This window comes from Hoplias malabaricus, chromosome 1, assembly GCF_029633855.1.
Source record: "Hoplias malabaricus isolate fHopMal1 chromosome 1, fHopMal1.hap1, whole genome shotgun sequence".
Classification (NCBI taxonomy): Eukaryota; Metazoa; Chordata; class Actinopteri; order Characiformes; family Erythrinidae; genus Hoplias; species Hoplias malabaricus.
The window spans coordinates 39894911-39911665 of record NC_089800.1 but is presented as its reverse complement, the minus strand read 5'-3'; the positions used below and the strand labels follow the sequence as shown (position 1 = coordinate 39911665).

The window sequence follows — 16755 nt, the reverse complement described above, 5'->3', positions numbered from 1 at the left end:
CTGAGTCAAATAGCTCTCCAAAGTGTTTCAGCTGAATTTGTGTCTGAAAATGGCTCATTTTTGCTTTAATTATCTTACTGTGTGTTCTCTAATGGCACACAGCACAAAACCAGTCTAATGTGTTAACGAAGCCTGACGGTATATGGGTAAAAACCCCAAAGCATTTGGTCAGGTATGCTAGGCTTTTTATCTCTGCTCACAGCAGAGAAAAGGCATTTGGATTTTTTTTAGACAATGGAGAGAACTCCATCTGGTCGCTGTCAACGCCACTGTTTATATGCATCCTGATAATCTGGTAATAATCCATCTAATAGCTCAATCGGAATACACGATACCGAATGAACGATCACTGGATTAGGAACACCTACCTTGTATCTACATGTCCAGCAGTGACACTGAGGGCTCGTACCAGCACAACACACACTAACACAATGCCATCACGTCAGTGTCACTGAGAATAATCCACCAGCCAAATCATACTTGCTCTGTGGGGGTTTTGTGGCGTCTCCTGATCATTGAAGAGCAGGGTGAAATGGGACAACAATGTTTGCAGAGAAATTACAAAGAGGAGAATACATCCAGTTATACACCTCAATATGAAAAGAGTAGTCGGTAGAGTAGTAGGTCATTCCGATTACAAATTCTATTTGAACAAACAGAAAAAAGGTGAAAAAGATGCAAAATCCTTAAAATAATCCGCTAAATAGAAGAATAGCCTTGTCAACATCTGTACCTGATTACAATCCCCAGTCTGAAAGTTTTTTGTAAGCTCTGTGCATGAGCGGAACATAAGGTCCTTTCACTGTGACTGGACTCGTTCACAGGCTCATTGTTATGGTAATGTATATACTAAAAGTACTCTGCAAATGCACATCATTTTGGGTCAGATTACTTGTAAAAGGAGAAATTCATCAGGTTGTACAGTGCACATATAAACACCTCAGTCTTCATTTGTAATTAGAATTAATCACTTGGATTGGAGAAAAACTTTGTATGTAAACATAGCCACTTGGAAGAATTTCACACCAAACCACCTGGGATTTACATCTTAACCATTTAATTATGCAAAAAACTAAGTAATCTGTCCAATCCCTAACTCGTTTAGTGAATTAAAGTGGTTTTTGAATGGCTTCATTCAGATGGCTTCAGTCATGTCTCAGGCAAAGGTCTTAAACACAAAATCTATGTGTTTTCTCAAAAAAGGAGTATCCCATAATGTTATAAACCTAGCCTAAATGTGTAAAAATAACATTTGATTCACAATACACTTTCATAGACACTGAGCAAGTGGAGTATATTTGCACAAGGTCGAGTGCAAACAGAAAGAAAGAAAGAAAGAAAGAAAAGTCTCGTACCAGCTTTTCTGAAGAGATAAAGACAGCAAAGCTTTAACTAGGATTTTTTTTCACACAGTGGGAGACAAATCCACATGACAGATCAATATGAGAGATAATGGTATTGTGCCATTTTTCTAATACTGAAGTGTCCCCATGAAAACCCATTCTCTCTCTTATAGTGAATCACATCACATTCATCAGAGCCTGCTTACACTTTGCATTATCACATGTTTTCAGTGATGAGATTATGCTTGGATTTCCCTTGACCTCTTGAAAAGCCAACTGTGAAAACCCCAGGATGTGTTGTGATCAAGTTACAATCCGAACACATTTCCAGGAGGTCAGAGATGGATGTTGGCCATGTTTAACACAACTGTAAATAGAATGTTTTTTTTTTACTATCTATAAGCAGCGACTTTGTTGGTACATTTTCTCAAAATGAACGGCACATAAACCTTGTACATGAAACCTTGTACTTGTAAAACCGGTCTTGAAATATTTCTCCTTGTCCAAACACTGCCCAAATCACAGCAGATGCTCCATAGAATTGTTCTATATCTGACAGTGAGAATCCAGTGAGAAATCTTGTTTACAGTCCAGCCAGACATGATCCTGACATGATCTAAAAGTTAATGACAGGTTTAAACAGGCCCTCTGAAAGTGAACAGCCCTGATCAGATTCTGATGAAAAGGTCTTGGCTGTTCTTTGTGATGTATCTGCAATGACAGCCTTGTACTTTCACACCACCTCAACTCACAATATGACATTTATCAAATGAATCTGCAGTGCAACCTGGACGTCATGCTCGGGTGTCTGGACTCTGAGTCTGTGTGCAGCATGTGTGTGTGTGATATGCACAGAGCTGAAACATGCCACATGCCTGGAGCAGTTGACATGCTTGACAGAGGGAGGCGAACTCAGCAGAGCGTGTGGCAAACAGAAGACACTTCAGAATCCGAATCACTTGGGAAGTGCATGAAAGTGCATATGAAATTTGATGTGGTGAGATTAGCACTTACTCTCTTGGACAAAGCATGATTCACACAGCAAATTATCAAGTGAACACGTACAGAGTATTCAGATATGTCAGGGTCTACTCTGTGTTATCTATTTCTGTAAATAATATAGTTTCCAATTAATTATAAAAAGGTGGCTCTGATACATTGTTGATTATGATTATGTCATACTGAATCAGTGCCCATAGAAAATGCTGGAACTATGTAAACTGATTCTATAACCAGTTTTAGTCTGAATCATTAGAGTATAGCAAAATAATTTGATGCAATTCAGTCTAATGAGTTTATTCACCCGTTTTAAACTGGGCCCATTGTACAGCTTGTATTAACTCAATCGAAGAGCACTGCCTATAGAATGAGACATGATGGATCATCCCCACCCAATGCCAAGTATCAACTTTAGTGGTATAAAATCGCTCATGCATTTCTACAAGTAAAACTTTAGCATTTGTTTTGTTGTAAAAGTATGTTCTTGAATTACTATCGCCAACACTATCATAAAAATACCTTGAAATATTGTAATATTATTTCAGGGCCATATTGCCCACCATTACCACTGGTGAACTTCCAGCTGGAGTTTTGAAATGGGACGTTTTATTATTTCAATGTCCCCATCCATTTGGGTTGATTATTCCTGTCTAATGTGAGACTGAGCAGTGAGCCGCTAACATCAGTCATGTGACCTCATTGTGATTGCTAATTCATTGTGATTCATCACTCTTAAATTACAAAGAGGCTTCACACACACAGTTTAGGTGCATACAAACACATTAGGCATATGGCAGTATTGACCAAAAAAAGCTTGCTGTCAGTCGTATATTTGATGTAAGTGTACTAGACTTGCCTCAGATGATGTAATTTTCTCACAGAATAATTACATTTCCATGAGATGTAATAGGCCTATGTGAGGTATATAGGCAAAAAGTACATTATTTTGGGGCTTACTGTGAGAGTCAGATGTGTGGTATTGAGCAGAGGAATAGTGCTGATTAGTGAATACTAGCTTTCATTTGTTCTCTTCCTTGTATAACGGATTGGTTGAGCTATTCATATGGTGCTTTTTGCACTGCATGGTACCAACTCTGCTGTATTCTGCATTTTTGCATTTCCATTAGGCAAATTTGGTACCTGAAACCTGGGTGGTCTTTTGATAAGGTTCAAGTCCTCCTTGGATTTGTGGCTGACAAAAAAACACTTAACGTTGACGTTGCCGTTGTTGTAGCTTCCAAAGCATGAGGTTCTGATTTGAGACGAATCACCGGCTTCACCTTGGGGGGGCTGTGCTAGTGAAAAACACTTCTAATCATTACATCAGAATATCCAGTAGTTATATAAATAAAATAAAATAGGATTGTCCAGATACAACAATATAAAAACTGTAAATTATGCTGAGGTTAGTGTAGCTTAATGGTTGATTTAGGGATATTTTAGTTGTTTAGTGTTTCAGTCAAATTAAAATAGCATTAGTCTTTCTTTTCCTGCAGTGTATAAGGCCCACAGTCCAGTTTGTTTTCAAGGGAATAGATAAAAATATATTTATTTGTTATCTTTTAGCCACACTCTACCTGATAGCATGAAAGACTGGTAATATTTTAGTACAGCAGCACCTACAGCCATGTGTTTTTGCACATATGTTTAAAGGGAATGTCTAAGATTGTAGGGAAACTCTAAACTCAGAGCCTTTTAAGGTGGAATGGTATATTTAAGGGAAAATAACACTTTTGTTTGTACGTGATTTAAGTTTAAATTGACTATGTTTTTATTCACTGCTTGAATTACCACAGTCATTTGTAACTGGTGTTGTAAGGTTTTGTAGCACTCTCTGTAATGCAGTTAGCAGTCTTTCAAATTTGGAGACATTTTCACCTTAAGTGCTCAGAAACAGCAAAAATAATTCAATATTACCCTCCAATCGAGCAGGAATAGAGTAATATTTCGGTTCATGCTTTTCAGCTTTTGAAGTTCTCTCCATTGTCTAAAATGAGCATACTGGCAAGCCAGTTTGTTTCTTCATTCATTATTTCTCATTTAGAAAATCTCATAACTGTTGAGCTTACAAATGCTTGACTTGATAAATTAGTTGATGTTCTAATACATGTAATAATTACTGGCTCGGTTTGAATGCTGTGTGATTCTAGTGCTTAGGGACAGATTAAACATGATCCTTCTCACTGCAAGTGAGATAGAATTGTCAGAAGGTGAAATGTAGCCTCAGTTTCCTTATTACAGATTATCTGGGTCACTAACGACTTTCTCAGCTCATGCAATCAAGCCAGTGAAGAGCAGTGAATATGTGCCATATCTGCTTAAAGATGTCACAGCTTCACACAGTAAATACAGCGATTTCTCGTTACTTGTGTTATCTCCCCGAGACAGCTGATTTTTGATTACAAGTCTAACCTACAGCTTTCCATGTGAAGGAGTTTACTCCCCTCAGATCTTGCTCTGATAAAATCTGTAACCATGGCATGCTATAATTACTTTGCTGGGGAATTACACATAACAAATGGTGTCAGAATGATTGTTCCATTTTTATTCGTTGTGAATCACATTGAAACGGTGCTGTTATGGAAATGTGGTGTGAAATGTACATTTGTTATCAGAATTACATTTGTATTCATAGTAGGTGTATAATGTGTGTGTATATACATACACACACACACACACACACACACACACACGTCCAACTGCTGAGACAAAATGCAGAAGGGTTTATATATATATATTTTGTCTCAGCAGTTGGACATTCCTAAAAGCCTTGTTATTCTAGTAGTAGCAGCGAAAAATGAGGAATTACACATACAAACATTCGAGGACACAAAACCCAATGTGACTGTGGCTGTATTGGTGGCAAGCCAAAGGTTTAACTCTTGCGGGCGCATTAGGCCTGTGGGCCGCCTACTCGTGAACCCTGGACTCTAATGCTTCAATATAGGAGGTCCTTATTAAAGAGTTAAAACAATTTATAAATTACTAAAGCCAGGCAGGGGTTCTTTATTTCGGGAAAGCACATATACAAAGGCATCTAAAAGCAAACAATTACTCTGCTGTAAGGAATCAAAAGTAGACAAATTGCTGGAGCTTGAAGCTGCACACCACAACTTTCATGCAGCATCAGGCAGTGCACAAAGGTTTTACTCCTCCCCCGCAACTAAAGCCCCTCCTTTCCCTTCTTGGAGGGGTGTCCCCACCAGCACTGGCATTGCTTCTGCAGTCGCTGAAGCTCGTGGGGAATACCGGCTTCTGCTGGAGCACGCTGACCTAGGAACTAACCATGAGCCAGAGGCAAACATCTGCCCTGCGGCCTGAATATTCAGCGGACGAGAGCAGAGAGCACACCCTGCTCTACCTTGTCCAGCACAAGCCCACCCTACTGCACAACCTGGCTGCTCTCATCAAGGTAATCCTGCTTTATAGTGTGCTTTCTCTGTGGATCAGAAGGCCATTAAAGAGAAGGCCATTCTACTTGTCTCTGCTTATGTCTGTTGGCTAAGATTTGAGTTTGATTTAATTGCCAGCAGGAATTAACACGTCTGGCTGTGTTCGTGTAAAACGTCTTACTTACTTTCTTTCAAGTGGCTGAACCTTTCAAACTGAAGACTGGATATGGAAACTGTGGGTCAACATGCCCCCCCATTTGCTGCTGCTGATATAGATCCTGCCATAAATATTTCCAAAGTATTGATAAAATATAGATTTGTCTGGATTAGCAGATTAGACTTGCATCACCTAAAAACTATTCAACTACAGTGAAGGCATCATCAGAAACTTTTTCCATCTCCACTTCTCCAATTCCAATGTTTACTTTAAGCAAATACATTGAGGTTTTTTTTTTCTGATATCATTGTGCAATCCTGATGATTCTATGATTCTGGAGATCTACTGGTGTCACGGTGTGTTCTCAGTGTGTTCATTCTGAAGTGCCACATCTCTTTAACCTCTCTGAATAAGAATCCAGCTCTAGCTTGTTTGTTACTGAAGTTGACTCATCTCTAAGTATTTATTCACTGTTTGAATTACCATAAAAAACTTATTTGTAACTTAAGCTCTTTAGTTTTGTAGCCCTTCATGTGTGTGCTTAATTTCATGCAGTTGGGAGTCTCCAGAATTTGGAGTATGTCCCTGCTTAAGTAATGTTACCAAACCTATGAAGCAGGAATAGAGCAATATCCTCATCTGTTTTTACAAAGCAGGTTTTATGCATAAAAATACACCTTATATCCAGGCAATATAAAAAATGTATTGGATTATAATCACGAATATCGTTACGACACACTGTTAGGAGTAATCAGTCCTAACCCAAAAATGTCAAGGGCAACCCTCCCACACCTAATCCTCCAATAAAATACCAAATAAGTCTAGTACAGGCCCAAGGTTTACATGTCTGAGATTTCTTCTGGAAATGCCTCTCATTCCTGATGCATTAAAACACACTAAGCTTCCAATGACACTAACTGCCTCAACAGTCTCTATTTTTCTGTGTGATATTAGCCTTTTATATATCAGCTTGTGTGTGGCTGCCAATACATTTAGAAACAAGAGAGAGTCTCTACTATATAGCGCAAATGGCAAAAGGTCAGGAGCCATCTGTCCTTTTTGCAGGACAGAGAGAGCTTAGCAAGTATTAGCAGTTCATTGGGGGCTTGTGGGCCCATTGGGGGGTTTTGTAAAGGGGTGGTTGTGGGGGTTGGGCTTGATTAATGCTATAGTCTGGGAACAGGAGTAACTTCACATAGTAAAGGCAGCAAATTAATATCGCCATGGATAGTTTTATAGCAAGTTAATGGAAAACCCCATGCCTGATTCATCCCCTCGTATATAACATCATATTATTGTATTCAACCCAAGGCTAAAGAGTCTGTCTGGATTCTGCTGAGTAACAGCAGAGCGACAGTGAGCTAGCTGCCAACCAATAAATGACTCAGTGGAGTAGAGTACAGGACAAACATTAGCCAGAGTGAAGCCATGTCTGCATGTTACACAACTGAGTTAGCAGACACAAAACTTCAAACCACAAACAACATTTTCTGGAAAGTGTCCCGTATTTTACTCAGTATGACTCTACACATTTAGAAATAAATAGTTCCTTAAAGCAAGGACATACAAGAACCAACTCATGGAAATAAAAGCAACAGTGGCAGGATATATATTTGCAGAACAATTTTCCAACATTCATACCCCTCACGGGCAGGTGTTACACTGCAGCAAATCCATAATCAAAATTAGAAAACAAGGGCTTGCAAAGCTTTCAAATCCCGTGTCAAGAAGACAAGGCCCTCTCAGCTGAAGCTTGTATTAAATATTTTGTTGTTCTATGCAGTGCACCTTATGGAGCTGGCTTGTAACTAACTCACATTCATGGACTCATTCGAAGCTATTTGACAAAGGGTTGCTATACAGTGTGTCACATGAAAGACAGGGCAACATTGAAGTGACTTTTCTGAAATAATCTAATCGATGATGACTAAATAAGGATGCATGATGATACTGGTTTTAATTGACATTGATATTTAGCTTTGACTGATATGTAGCCTTTAGCAATGCACCAACATCACTAGTCCTTATAGTTTTCCATGAACATATCAGCTGTACCCAATGTCTTTATATTAAAATAAACTTATTTGTGTGTAAAGGGACTGGTGCTTTTGGTGCCTTTGCTAATATAACATTTTTGAATTTGCTTGGAGAAAGGAATTTAAGGAGTGAGAACGGCTCTGGTGCACCGCATTTACTCCCACAATTAAAGCACATTGGGGAATCAGGAATATTTGATCTGTGGCTTGGCTCCAAAGAAACATTTTTAACCCTTCTTTTAAAAGTGTGAGCTGGATGATTTTGAACAGTGACACTAGTAAGCTCTGAGAAGGACAGAGCTGATGTGGTCTAATTTCGATTCAAATTCAAATGAAATGGTTAAGGAACATAAAGAAGACAAAACCTCAAGAAAAAAAAACCCACAGCACTCGTCTTTCCCTGACTAAACAGCTCTATTCAGAACGACCCAACTCAGCATTTGTTGAGAACAAGCTCCTGTTTACTCCATAGTACCCAGGTGAGAATCTTTTTTAAAATCTACATTAGGGGTAGGTGATATAGCCCAAACATATCACAATATTGTAGGGTATTTTCACGATGGCAAGATCCTTGGCGATATGACGAAACAATGAAAAATACTTTTATTAATTTCAAGAACACACTATTGCAACAAAAAAAGTAATATTAATATAAATTATAAAATATATGTAATATATATTAAAAGTATTAAATTATTTTATTTATTAAACAGTGTTTTATTACAAATCTAATTTCAGTCATTCAGAGACACTTTTCATTGTACTTCACTGTGCCTAAAGGACTCATGTAAAGAATGTATGCCATATTATGGCTAATTGCATGACGTTGTTAGGTAAACGTTATAATATCACAATATTGACTTTTTAAAATTGTTTTAAAAATTATGACGATATTAATGCAAACGGGATGATATAGCACAGTCCTAATCTATAGTCACTTTCACTTGTTTCTCTTTCATTTCTGTTCTTGTTTTTTCCATATTTTATAAGTACTCTTATTTCTCTGTGTGCAGTGGATTGGTTTGAATTGATGTATTCCCTATTTTAATATGCACAATCTGTTTATTCAAAAAACAGTCTGGGCTGAAACACTATTTACAACTTACAGCAAAATGACTGTATTTACATTCTTCATCAAGTTATTGCTAAAGTGTCATGCTCAGATATACAATGAGGTTCAGGACTGAGATGAGAGACAGAGAGGCTGAGACATGGCAGGAGGGCAAGCACGGCTGTGTGGGAGGTCGAGAGTAGCTCTGCGTGTGTACTGTCTGTGTCATTTCAGACAGCGAGAGGTCAGTGGAATGTAAGCTTTGGGGTCAGGTGTCATGGCCGCTGCTGTGCTGGGTTCTGATTGGTCAGTGCAGTGGGGGATTGGGTGGAATTGCCTGTGCGGAAATGAGAGAAATGGACTGTCTCAGAGAAGAGCACCATCAATCATTCTGTGCTGTGGCCTCACCCCTGACATCTCTTCTTTTACTGAATCTGAATTGCAGAGTTCATTTCCCTCCTACCAGCTCTGGACCTGACTTTATACATGTGATTTTTGGGAAACTCATATAGTCTGCCCAATACGGTTTAAGAACATCTAGTGTTTTACACTTTTTCTAAAATGAGAATGTTGCCATCTGCAAAATGGCATCAACTGGCCGAAGTACTGTCCAGATTTGTTATCACCCTGTTGTGATGTCATGTTCTTAACCTCTTTTTGGCCAAAAGATGTATGTTTTTAGCAAACCTATGAATTCAATTTACAGGCAAATCCTGCTCTTCATATGTAGAAAGATACTTAGATGAACATTTAGGGTGAGCGTTTCACAACAGAACTAAATCATTAGGTACGGTTTTTAATCTTTGCTGGTGTAGTCTAAATTTTTTACTTTATTTTAATTAATTTAATTGAAAAATTAATTTACAAAATGTCAAAAGAAGGCAAGGTATCCCGAAACATGGCCCATATGCTTTGAACCAAGACCCAAACCCTCACGGACTACAAACACTACCACTGGTGTGTGTTAATGCCTATTTGCAGCGTCAAACTTTTACAGATTAATAAAAAAAAACAAGTCAAGTTTTGAAAACTAACACACATATATTATAGTTCACGCAATTTCTGAAACTGACGAACTGCAACCCTGCATTAAATTTTCAATTAGAACCTGTTTTGCACTGTATGTGCGTTAAAATAATGCAGACCAATCAGAGCGCCACTGTTATGGTTTCAGACCAAACAAATGAGCATCAAGACAGCAGCAGAACAGCTTGTCCTGTTCATAGCAGAACACACAACACAACAAAAAATGTGGGTGTTTTATTTTAGTTTTCCACATTAAAAAAAGAATTAAATAAACAAAACAGAACATTTAAAGTGCAAATACACAAACATGTCCCTTTTCCATCTAGAAGTCTCCCTTTAAATAATAAGGTGTACAGCAGTCTTTGTGGCTGTGTTGACATTATATGTTCCTTGGCCAACAAAAATGTATGTGTATACACATTGTCACCTACCAATGTTCTGACAGGGTAGTGTTTTCTTTCTGATAGTTTAGTGTTTACAGCATAGAATGCCATATAATATCTGGTTAAGCAAATTGTCTCACCATTGGCAGCCCATAGAGCCTGAGTGGGCTGAAGCAGGAGGACAAGCGGGTTGTGTTTGTTCATCCATTCCAGCATGCGTGGGTATGTTAAAGCTAAAGCAGACCACAGAGGAGGTCTCCACAGTGTGGGAACTAGTAGCAAGGATATATATGCAAAAATACAGAGACATTTATTGAGCTCTTGGTGAGCTCTTTTGCTCTGAAGAAATATTTGAGAATAAGAGACGTCAGCAAAAATTCACTATCTATCCATCTGATCTCATTAATTTGGGAAACTACAGCAAAACTCCCTTGGTTTTGTCTCTTTTCTGTGGTTGTTTAGTTGAATCAAGGTATTGGTGTAATACAAGAGTCAATAATTCATTTTAAACTAGATCGGAATAACATTCACTAATCTTTACACATTTGTCAATATTGATTCACAGGTAAATATTAAATGTATTGTAAGGTGAACTGCATTTGCAGTGTATAGCAGTGCTAGTATTTCTTCTATAATGTGCAGTCCTAATAGGCATTGGGAGCCTATAAGATGAATGGTCTAAGCAATGCTTCATTAGCTTTAAATGAGAAAAGGTCTAAACGCTCCATTAGCTTAGCACAGGTAGCTTCAGAACCCATTTATCAGCATGAGCGGAAGTGCAGGATCAGAGACACAGCAGGCCAACGTGGAGATCAAATGCGAGCCGCAGCCTGTGTGAGGATTCAAAGAGCTTTTACAAGCGCCATTTTCCAGCCCTACTCTCATGGCCTCAGGGATCCTTGTTCATTGCATGTCAAGAAGCTTTTAAAAGTCTGAAACTTTAAATAGTAGGGTGAGTGGTGTCTTTTCAGTGTATGAGTATTTCTTCTGACCTTATACAACTTCTCTAGTAGGACTCAGATTTGAACAAATTCTGTTCAGTAGTTTGATTTTAATATACAGTTTTTCGCCCCATACACAAAGCACTTCATGAAACTGGCTTGTAACTCATTCACTCACTCATATATAATCTCTCACTCACAAAAGGTATCATTGAATGGAAAACCTCCTTATTCTTCAATGGAAGTCAATGTAAAAAGATTTTTATTTGAAGTCATTTTGGAGCATTTCTATTGGAATAGCACAGCAGATAGGTTTTGTTTGGTCAAGTTAAACTACAGGCAGTTCACCAGATCAGACCTGATTGGAGTTATCAGGTTTAATTTCCCCTTTTAAGACAATGTTGTTAATGAAGTAGGCCATAATAAATCGCAGGTCTTGTGAATTGAAAGCTGTGATTTAAAAACAATTAATCATTCAGCCCCACTGACAATTCTAGACTAATTTGGTCTGATATTGAGAAGAAAGTACACTAGGCGAGGGACTAGGGCTGGGCAATTAATCGCAAACTAATCAAAATCAACATTCAGAACTTCTAATCAACATAATCTTGTCTATATCGATTATTTTTATTCTGCTATGTCCCCATTAGGGCTGCTCCATATGCCATATCGCAAAAATATCTTCATCATTTTTAAAATTATAAAAAAAAATTATAATAATAATATTATGATATTCATGCTTGTTTACGTAATATCATCATGCAGTTACCCATAATGCGGGATACATTCTTAAAATATGAGTCATTTAGCCACAGTGAAGTACACAGTGGAAAGTGGCTCTGAGGAGGGGGAAGATGTACAGTAAACAATGGTATTATATTAGAAATGAAAGAAGACTTTAATATTATTAATATATATTAAATATATTTAATTTAATATAATTCATATAACATTGATTTTGTTGCAGTAGTCTGTTTTAGAAACTAATATAAAGTGTAAAGAAGCATATTTCAATGTTTTGTCATATCGCCAAGAATATCGTTATTGCCAAATATTGTGATATTATTTTAGGGCCATATTGTCCACCCCTAGTGCCCATGTACTGTGCCTTTAAAACTATGCTACCAAACTGTAGTCACATGATTCTGCCCCTTATCTACCACATGGAAGCAACCTAAACGTCGTTAAATTGAAATAATCATTCATTACTCGTAATCGAGTTAAAATGTTAAATTAATCGTGATTTGTGCTCATATCACCCAGCACTGCGAGGAACCCTGTGCATTTTATATCAGCTTTCAATTAGTCTGAAGAAAAAACTCAGTTTCAAAGGCTGCACTGCTACTGGAGCTGTCAGAAGCTCAGAAGCTGTGGATTAAAGGCTATGTCTATGTGGGATTCAGATGCGTATTTTCCTCAGGAAGACAGCTGTGTCAGATACTAGAGGAGACATGTCTCTTTGATACAAAAAACTTCAGATTTGGTACTTGGCATCATGTAATAGAGATTAACTTTTGTTTGAGCTGTTATTATATTAATTAAAGACATTTTGATCTCTTGATCCAGGGCTGCTAAAGAAACTGCACTGTACCTGTCCTGTACTTTATTTTTTGAATGCAGTGAAAGCACTCAGAGGTTCAACAACGGCTGCAAAATATTCTCCCTCTACCCCAGTGCAGAAAAAAATTGTGTGGCATAAATATTGCAGACTTAGTTCTTGTTTCGGCTGTGCCCATAATCAACAAGCTACTGGTCTGTTATATTCCACACAGTCTCTGAGATTGGTGGCCAGACAATTGAACAAAGTGCTGAAGCAGCCATATTTGGAGTTTTAGACCAAAATGAAAATGTAAGTCATAGGCAACAAACGTTACTAACCTTTTCATTATCATTAGTGCACAGTTGAATCTTATTAAATTGGAAATAAGCTAATCTACCTAAATCAGCACAATGGTTATGGTATGCTGTTTTTATATTTAGAAATGTAAAATACACTATTAGATGATCAGTTAAAGATTATTATTATTGGAACCCCTATTAGTAGTTTTTTCACATATGTAAGAGCTCTCTTTTGAATAGTTGCCTGTCTGCATTCCCTCCACATTTTCTACTCACAACTTTTATTAAATGTGTAGCCATGAATGTGTCCTGAGGTAACTACATTACCCTCAACTATAACTAACACAAGCTTTAGGGTTATTGCTATGTTAGGTCACACTTAATAACCTACTATTTTTTAAATACAAAAATGTAACACCAAGGTGTATGGAGAATAATCTATAGACATGTTTCACATATATATTTTTACTATTTTTCCAGTTTGAGATAAAGTGTGTCTTTAAGCCCTCCTTTGCTATGATGAAGTGTCACAGACTCCTAGGATTATCTCATGCAGTGTGGTTTTCAGTGCAATAGAAGAGCCATTTTGCTTCTGTAAAGAACCTTTATGTGAATGGCTCTTTACCAAACGTATGCAAATGCAGGGTGGTGCAGAAGGTAGTGTCGCAGTCACAGAGCTCCAGGGTCCTGGAAGTTGGGGGTTCAAGTCCCTCTCTTAGTGACTGTCTGTTTGGTGTGTTCTCCCTGTGTCTGTGTGGGTTTCCTCCGGGTGCTCCGGTTTTTTCCCACAGTCCAAAAACACGTTAGTAGGTGGACTGGGGACTCAAAAATGTCCATAGGTGTAAGTGTGTTCCTGCCTTTCACCCAGGCCCCTGAACACACCGCGACCCTGAACTGGAAAAGCGGTTACAGACAATGAATGAATGAATGAATGCATGCAAGTGCACTGCAAAAGTCCTTTAAAAACAGCCAAATATCCTGCAGCTACAGGTTCCAGCAGTATTTTCAGGGTTACAGCAGTTATATTTATGTTACCTAAAGTAATATAAATAAATAAATTGAGTGCAAGTCACACTCAGTGTCCTAAATATCTTACTGTTGGTGGTTAAAATAAATAGATCAAAATGTCAAAGGTAAAAAAGCATGTAGGGATCTTAATTTTATAAGGAACCATTTGTCTTAGGAAGAAACTTCAAGAACTGAAACAACAACTGCTACATAGCTCATTTTGTGTTGCTACCTCACTACACAGTGTATACTAAATGTTGGTGTGTAGCTTGTGAAAAGCTATAGGGGCTTTAGGAGATGAGTGCCCCCAGCTGTGTTTCTCTCACCACTGAGAGTTCTGTGGGCTGCAGATTACAGGTTAGTGTAATGGAGGGTTTGGAGAAGCCTCATCACACTAGATCACAGTGCACTACCACCTCAAACGAGACTTCTGAGAGCATTATGTAGAATGAGCTGAGATGAAGCTCCTCCAACACTAAGCACAGTCTTCTCTTTTATCTCGACTGGTAGATTTTCCTTGTGGATCAAGCACAAAGGTGTGGTGTATTTATTTTCCTTCTTTTTTTCTTACAGAGGAGGCACTTACAACAAGATTTTATATTTTGCTATGGAATATTTAATATATGTGAAAAAAGACATTTTCACAATTCCTATTAAACACCAAATGTTTTCAATTAGCCAAGACAGGGACTACGGTTACAAGTGTCAACATTGAGTGTACTAAGAAATCTACATACTTAGAACCAGTTGAGTTTTAGTATGGTAATGATAGACTCTATATTCCCACAATTCGACAGGAAACGAAAACAGAGGGACTGTCTGGAATGTTTGGAAAATGTTGGCTCTGTCCCAAAGAGTGCTTCCTACACTTTGAAGATTTAAAATCTAGTAATACTACACACACACACACACACACACACACACACACAGTGCCCTTAATTACGCAATGATACACAAGAGGGAGTGCTAAAACGTGAGATATTTGCACTGGTGTTCTGCAGTCAGTACAGATCAGTACAGTACGGTCAGTCAGAAGATCAGTACACTAGTGCCAGTATCTCACACTATAGCACAAACCTTCTGATTTTCTTTTGTTTACAATCAGAAAGAAGAGTCTACTGCACCATAACTCTTTACTCTGTTCAAAATAAGGTGCACAACAGAAACTGAACCTGTTGTAACGCTGGCGTGTTGCTAGGTTACATTTATTTGTATAACGTTAAACATTTGGGGCTCATTTCCTAGACAGGGATTAAGCTTAGTCCTGAATTTTATCCTCCTTTCGAAGGAAAATCACAATTAAAAATTAAAGTCTGCGAAATGCCGTAAATGTAAGGAGATGTTCCTCTTCTACTTTCTGCAAAATTATACACCACGTCTACTATACTATACTACTACACACAATGTGTTAATGTGTGAAGCCAGTTTGTCAACCTACTTAGATCAAAGTTGCTATACTGCACTACTGCCTCTGTGTGTGGCTCAAGTTGGGTCCGAGACACAAGACAGGACAGCTGCACTTTTCACTCAGAGACAGAGCCACAGGAGATCGGAGCCATGTTGACACGGGGGGTGAAAATGTGGGAGGAACCCCTTAAATTCTTGCCTTTGTGTGTGATTGTAAGTATGCTGAGAAGTCAGATCACTCAGTCTCTGTGAAGCTGAAGACCCAGGGCTGATAAAATCAGCTCTAGACAGCAGTGCTTGTGTTTATTTACTGCTTTTGTCTGAGATTGCTATCAGTGTCCTCTCTGATCCAGCAGGAGCTTTTCTCCTCTAACCCTGTTACTCTGAATTGTATGGTAGGAGCGCCAGCGGCTGGAGACCATCCTGAACCTTTGTGCGGAGTACAACAAGGGAGACGAACCCATGGGTTTCTCCAGCTTGGTTTCAGGTGAGCCCTCAGGACTCAGACGACCCTCCATGGACAAGGCTGGTCCCACTTTGCTCCGAGCTGCTCCCCGCCAGAGAGAGAAAGACGAGGACAACGCGAGAGAGGAGTGCAGCAGCACAGAGAGCACACACCAAGAGGTCAGGACAACACATGTCCTGCTTAATGGAGACAATGCACAGGTCAGAACCTCATCTCTCTGTACACTTTAGGTAAATACCACCGTAAAAATGCCATAAGTAAAATCTTGAGGCTCAGGAACAGTTCACACCTGGCATTTAAATGCGTCTCTAGTAAAAGCGTGTGACTGGATGAGGATCATGCAAGTGGGTTATGGATGGGATAATACAGAAACTGCAAAAATACTTGGAGTACTTATAACTCCATGGGTTTTTATTCTAATAACAAACTAAAAAAAACCTGGGAAGATGAACAGCCTATTTTAAACATATATACAGGTTGAAACAAAATATATATTTAGATTCTTGTAACAAGGCACGTCTCTCTCTCTCTCTCTCACACACACACAGACACACACTTGAAATGTGTTTAAAAATCCTGGCTGGGGCCTTTAGGTGGTTGATGTGGGCAGTGTTTATTGATGTCGGAGACGCATTGAGCTTTGGCGTTCACACTAAAAGAATAATGTGGCCATATGTGTCTTTGGCCTCCTCCGAATATGTTTTAAG

At 38.5% G+C, this 16755-nt stretch overlaps 1 protein-coding gene across 4 annotated transcripts in view; it reads left to right on the top strand.

The window, feature by feature from the left end:
- Nucleotides 1-16755, top strand: part of phldb1b (pleckstrin homology-like domain, family B, member 1b) — a 109428-nt gene that overhangs the window by 60004 nt on the left and 32669 nt on the right. For all 4 annotated transcript variants that reach the window (XM_066662533.1, XM_066662537.1, XM_066662536.1 and 1 more), the window contains exon 7: nucleotides 15982-16248. In XM_066662533.1, coding sequence (XP_066518630.1) covers nucleotides 15982-16248 — 267 coding nt within the window. The remainder of the gene's footprint in view (nucleotides 1-15981; nucleotides 16249-16755) is intronic.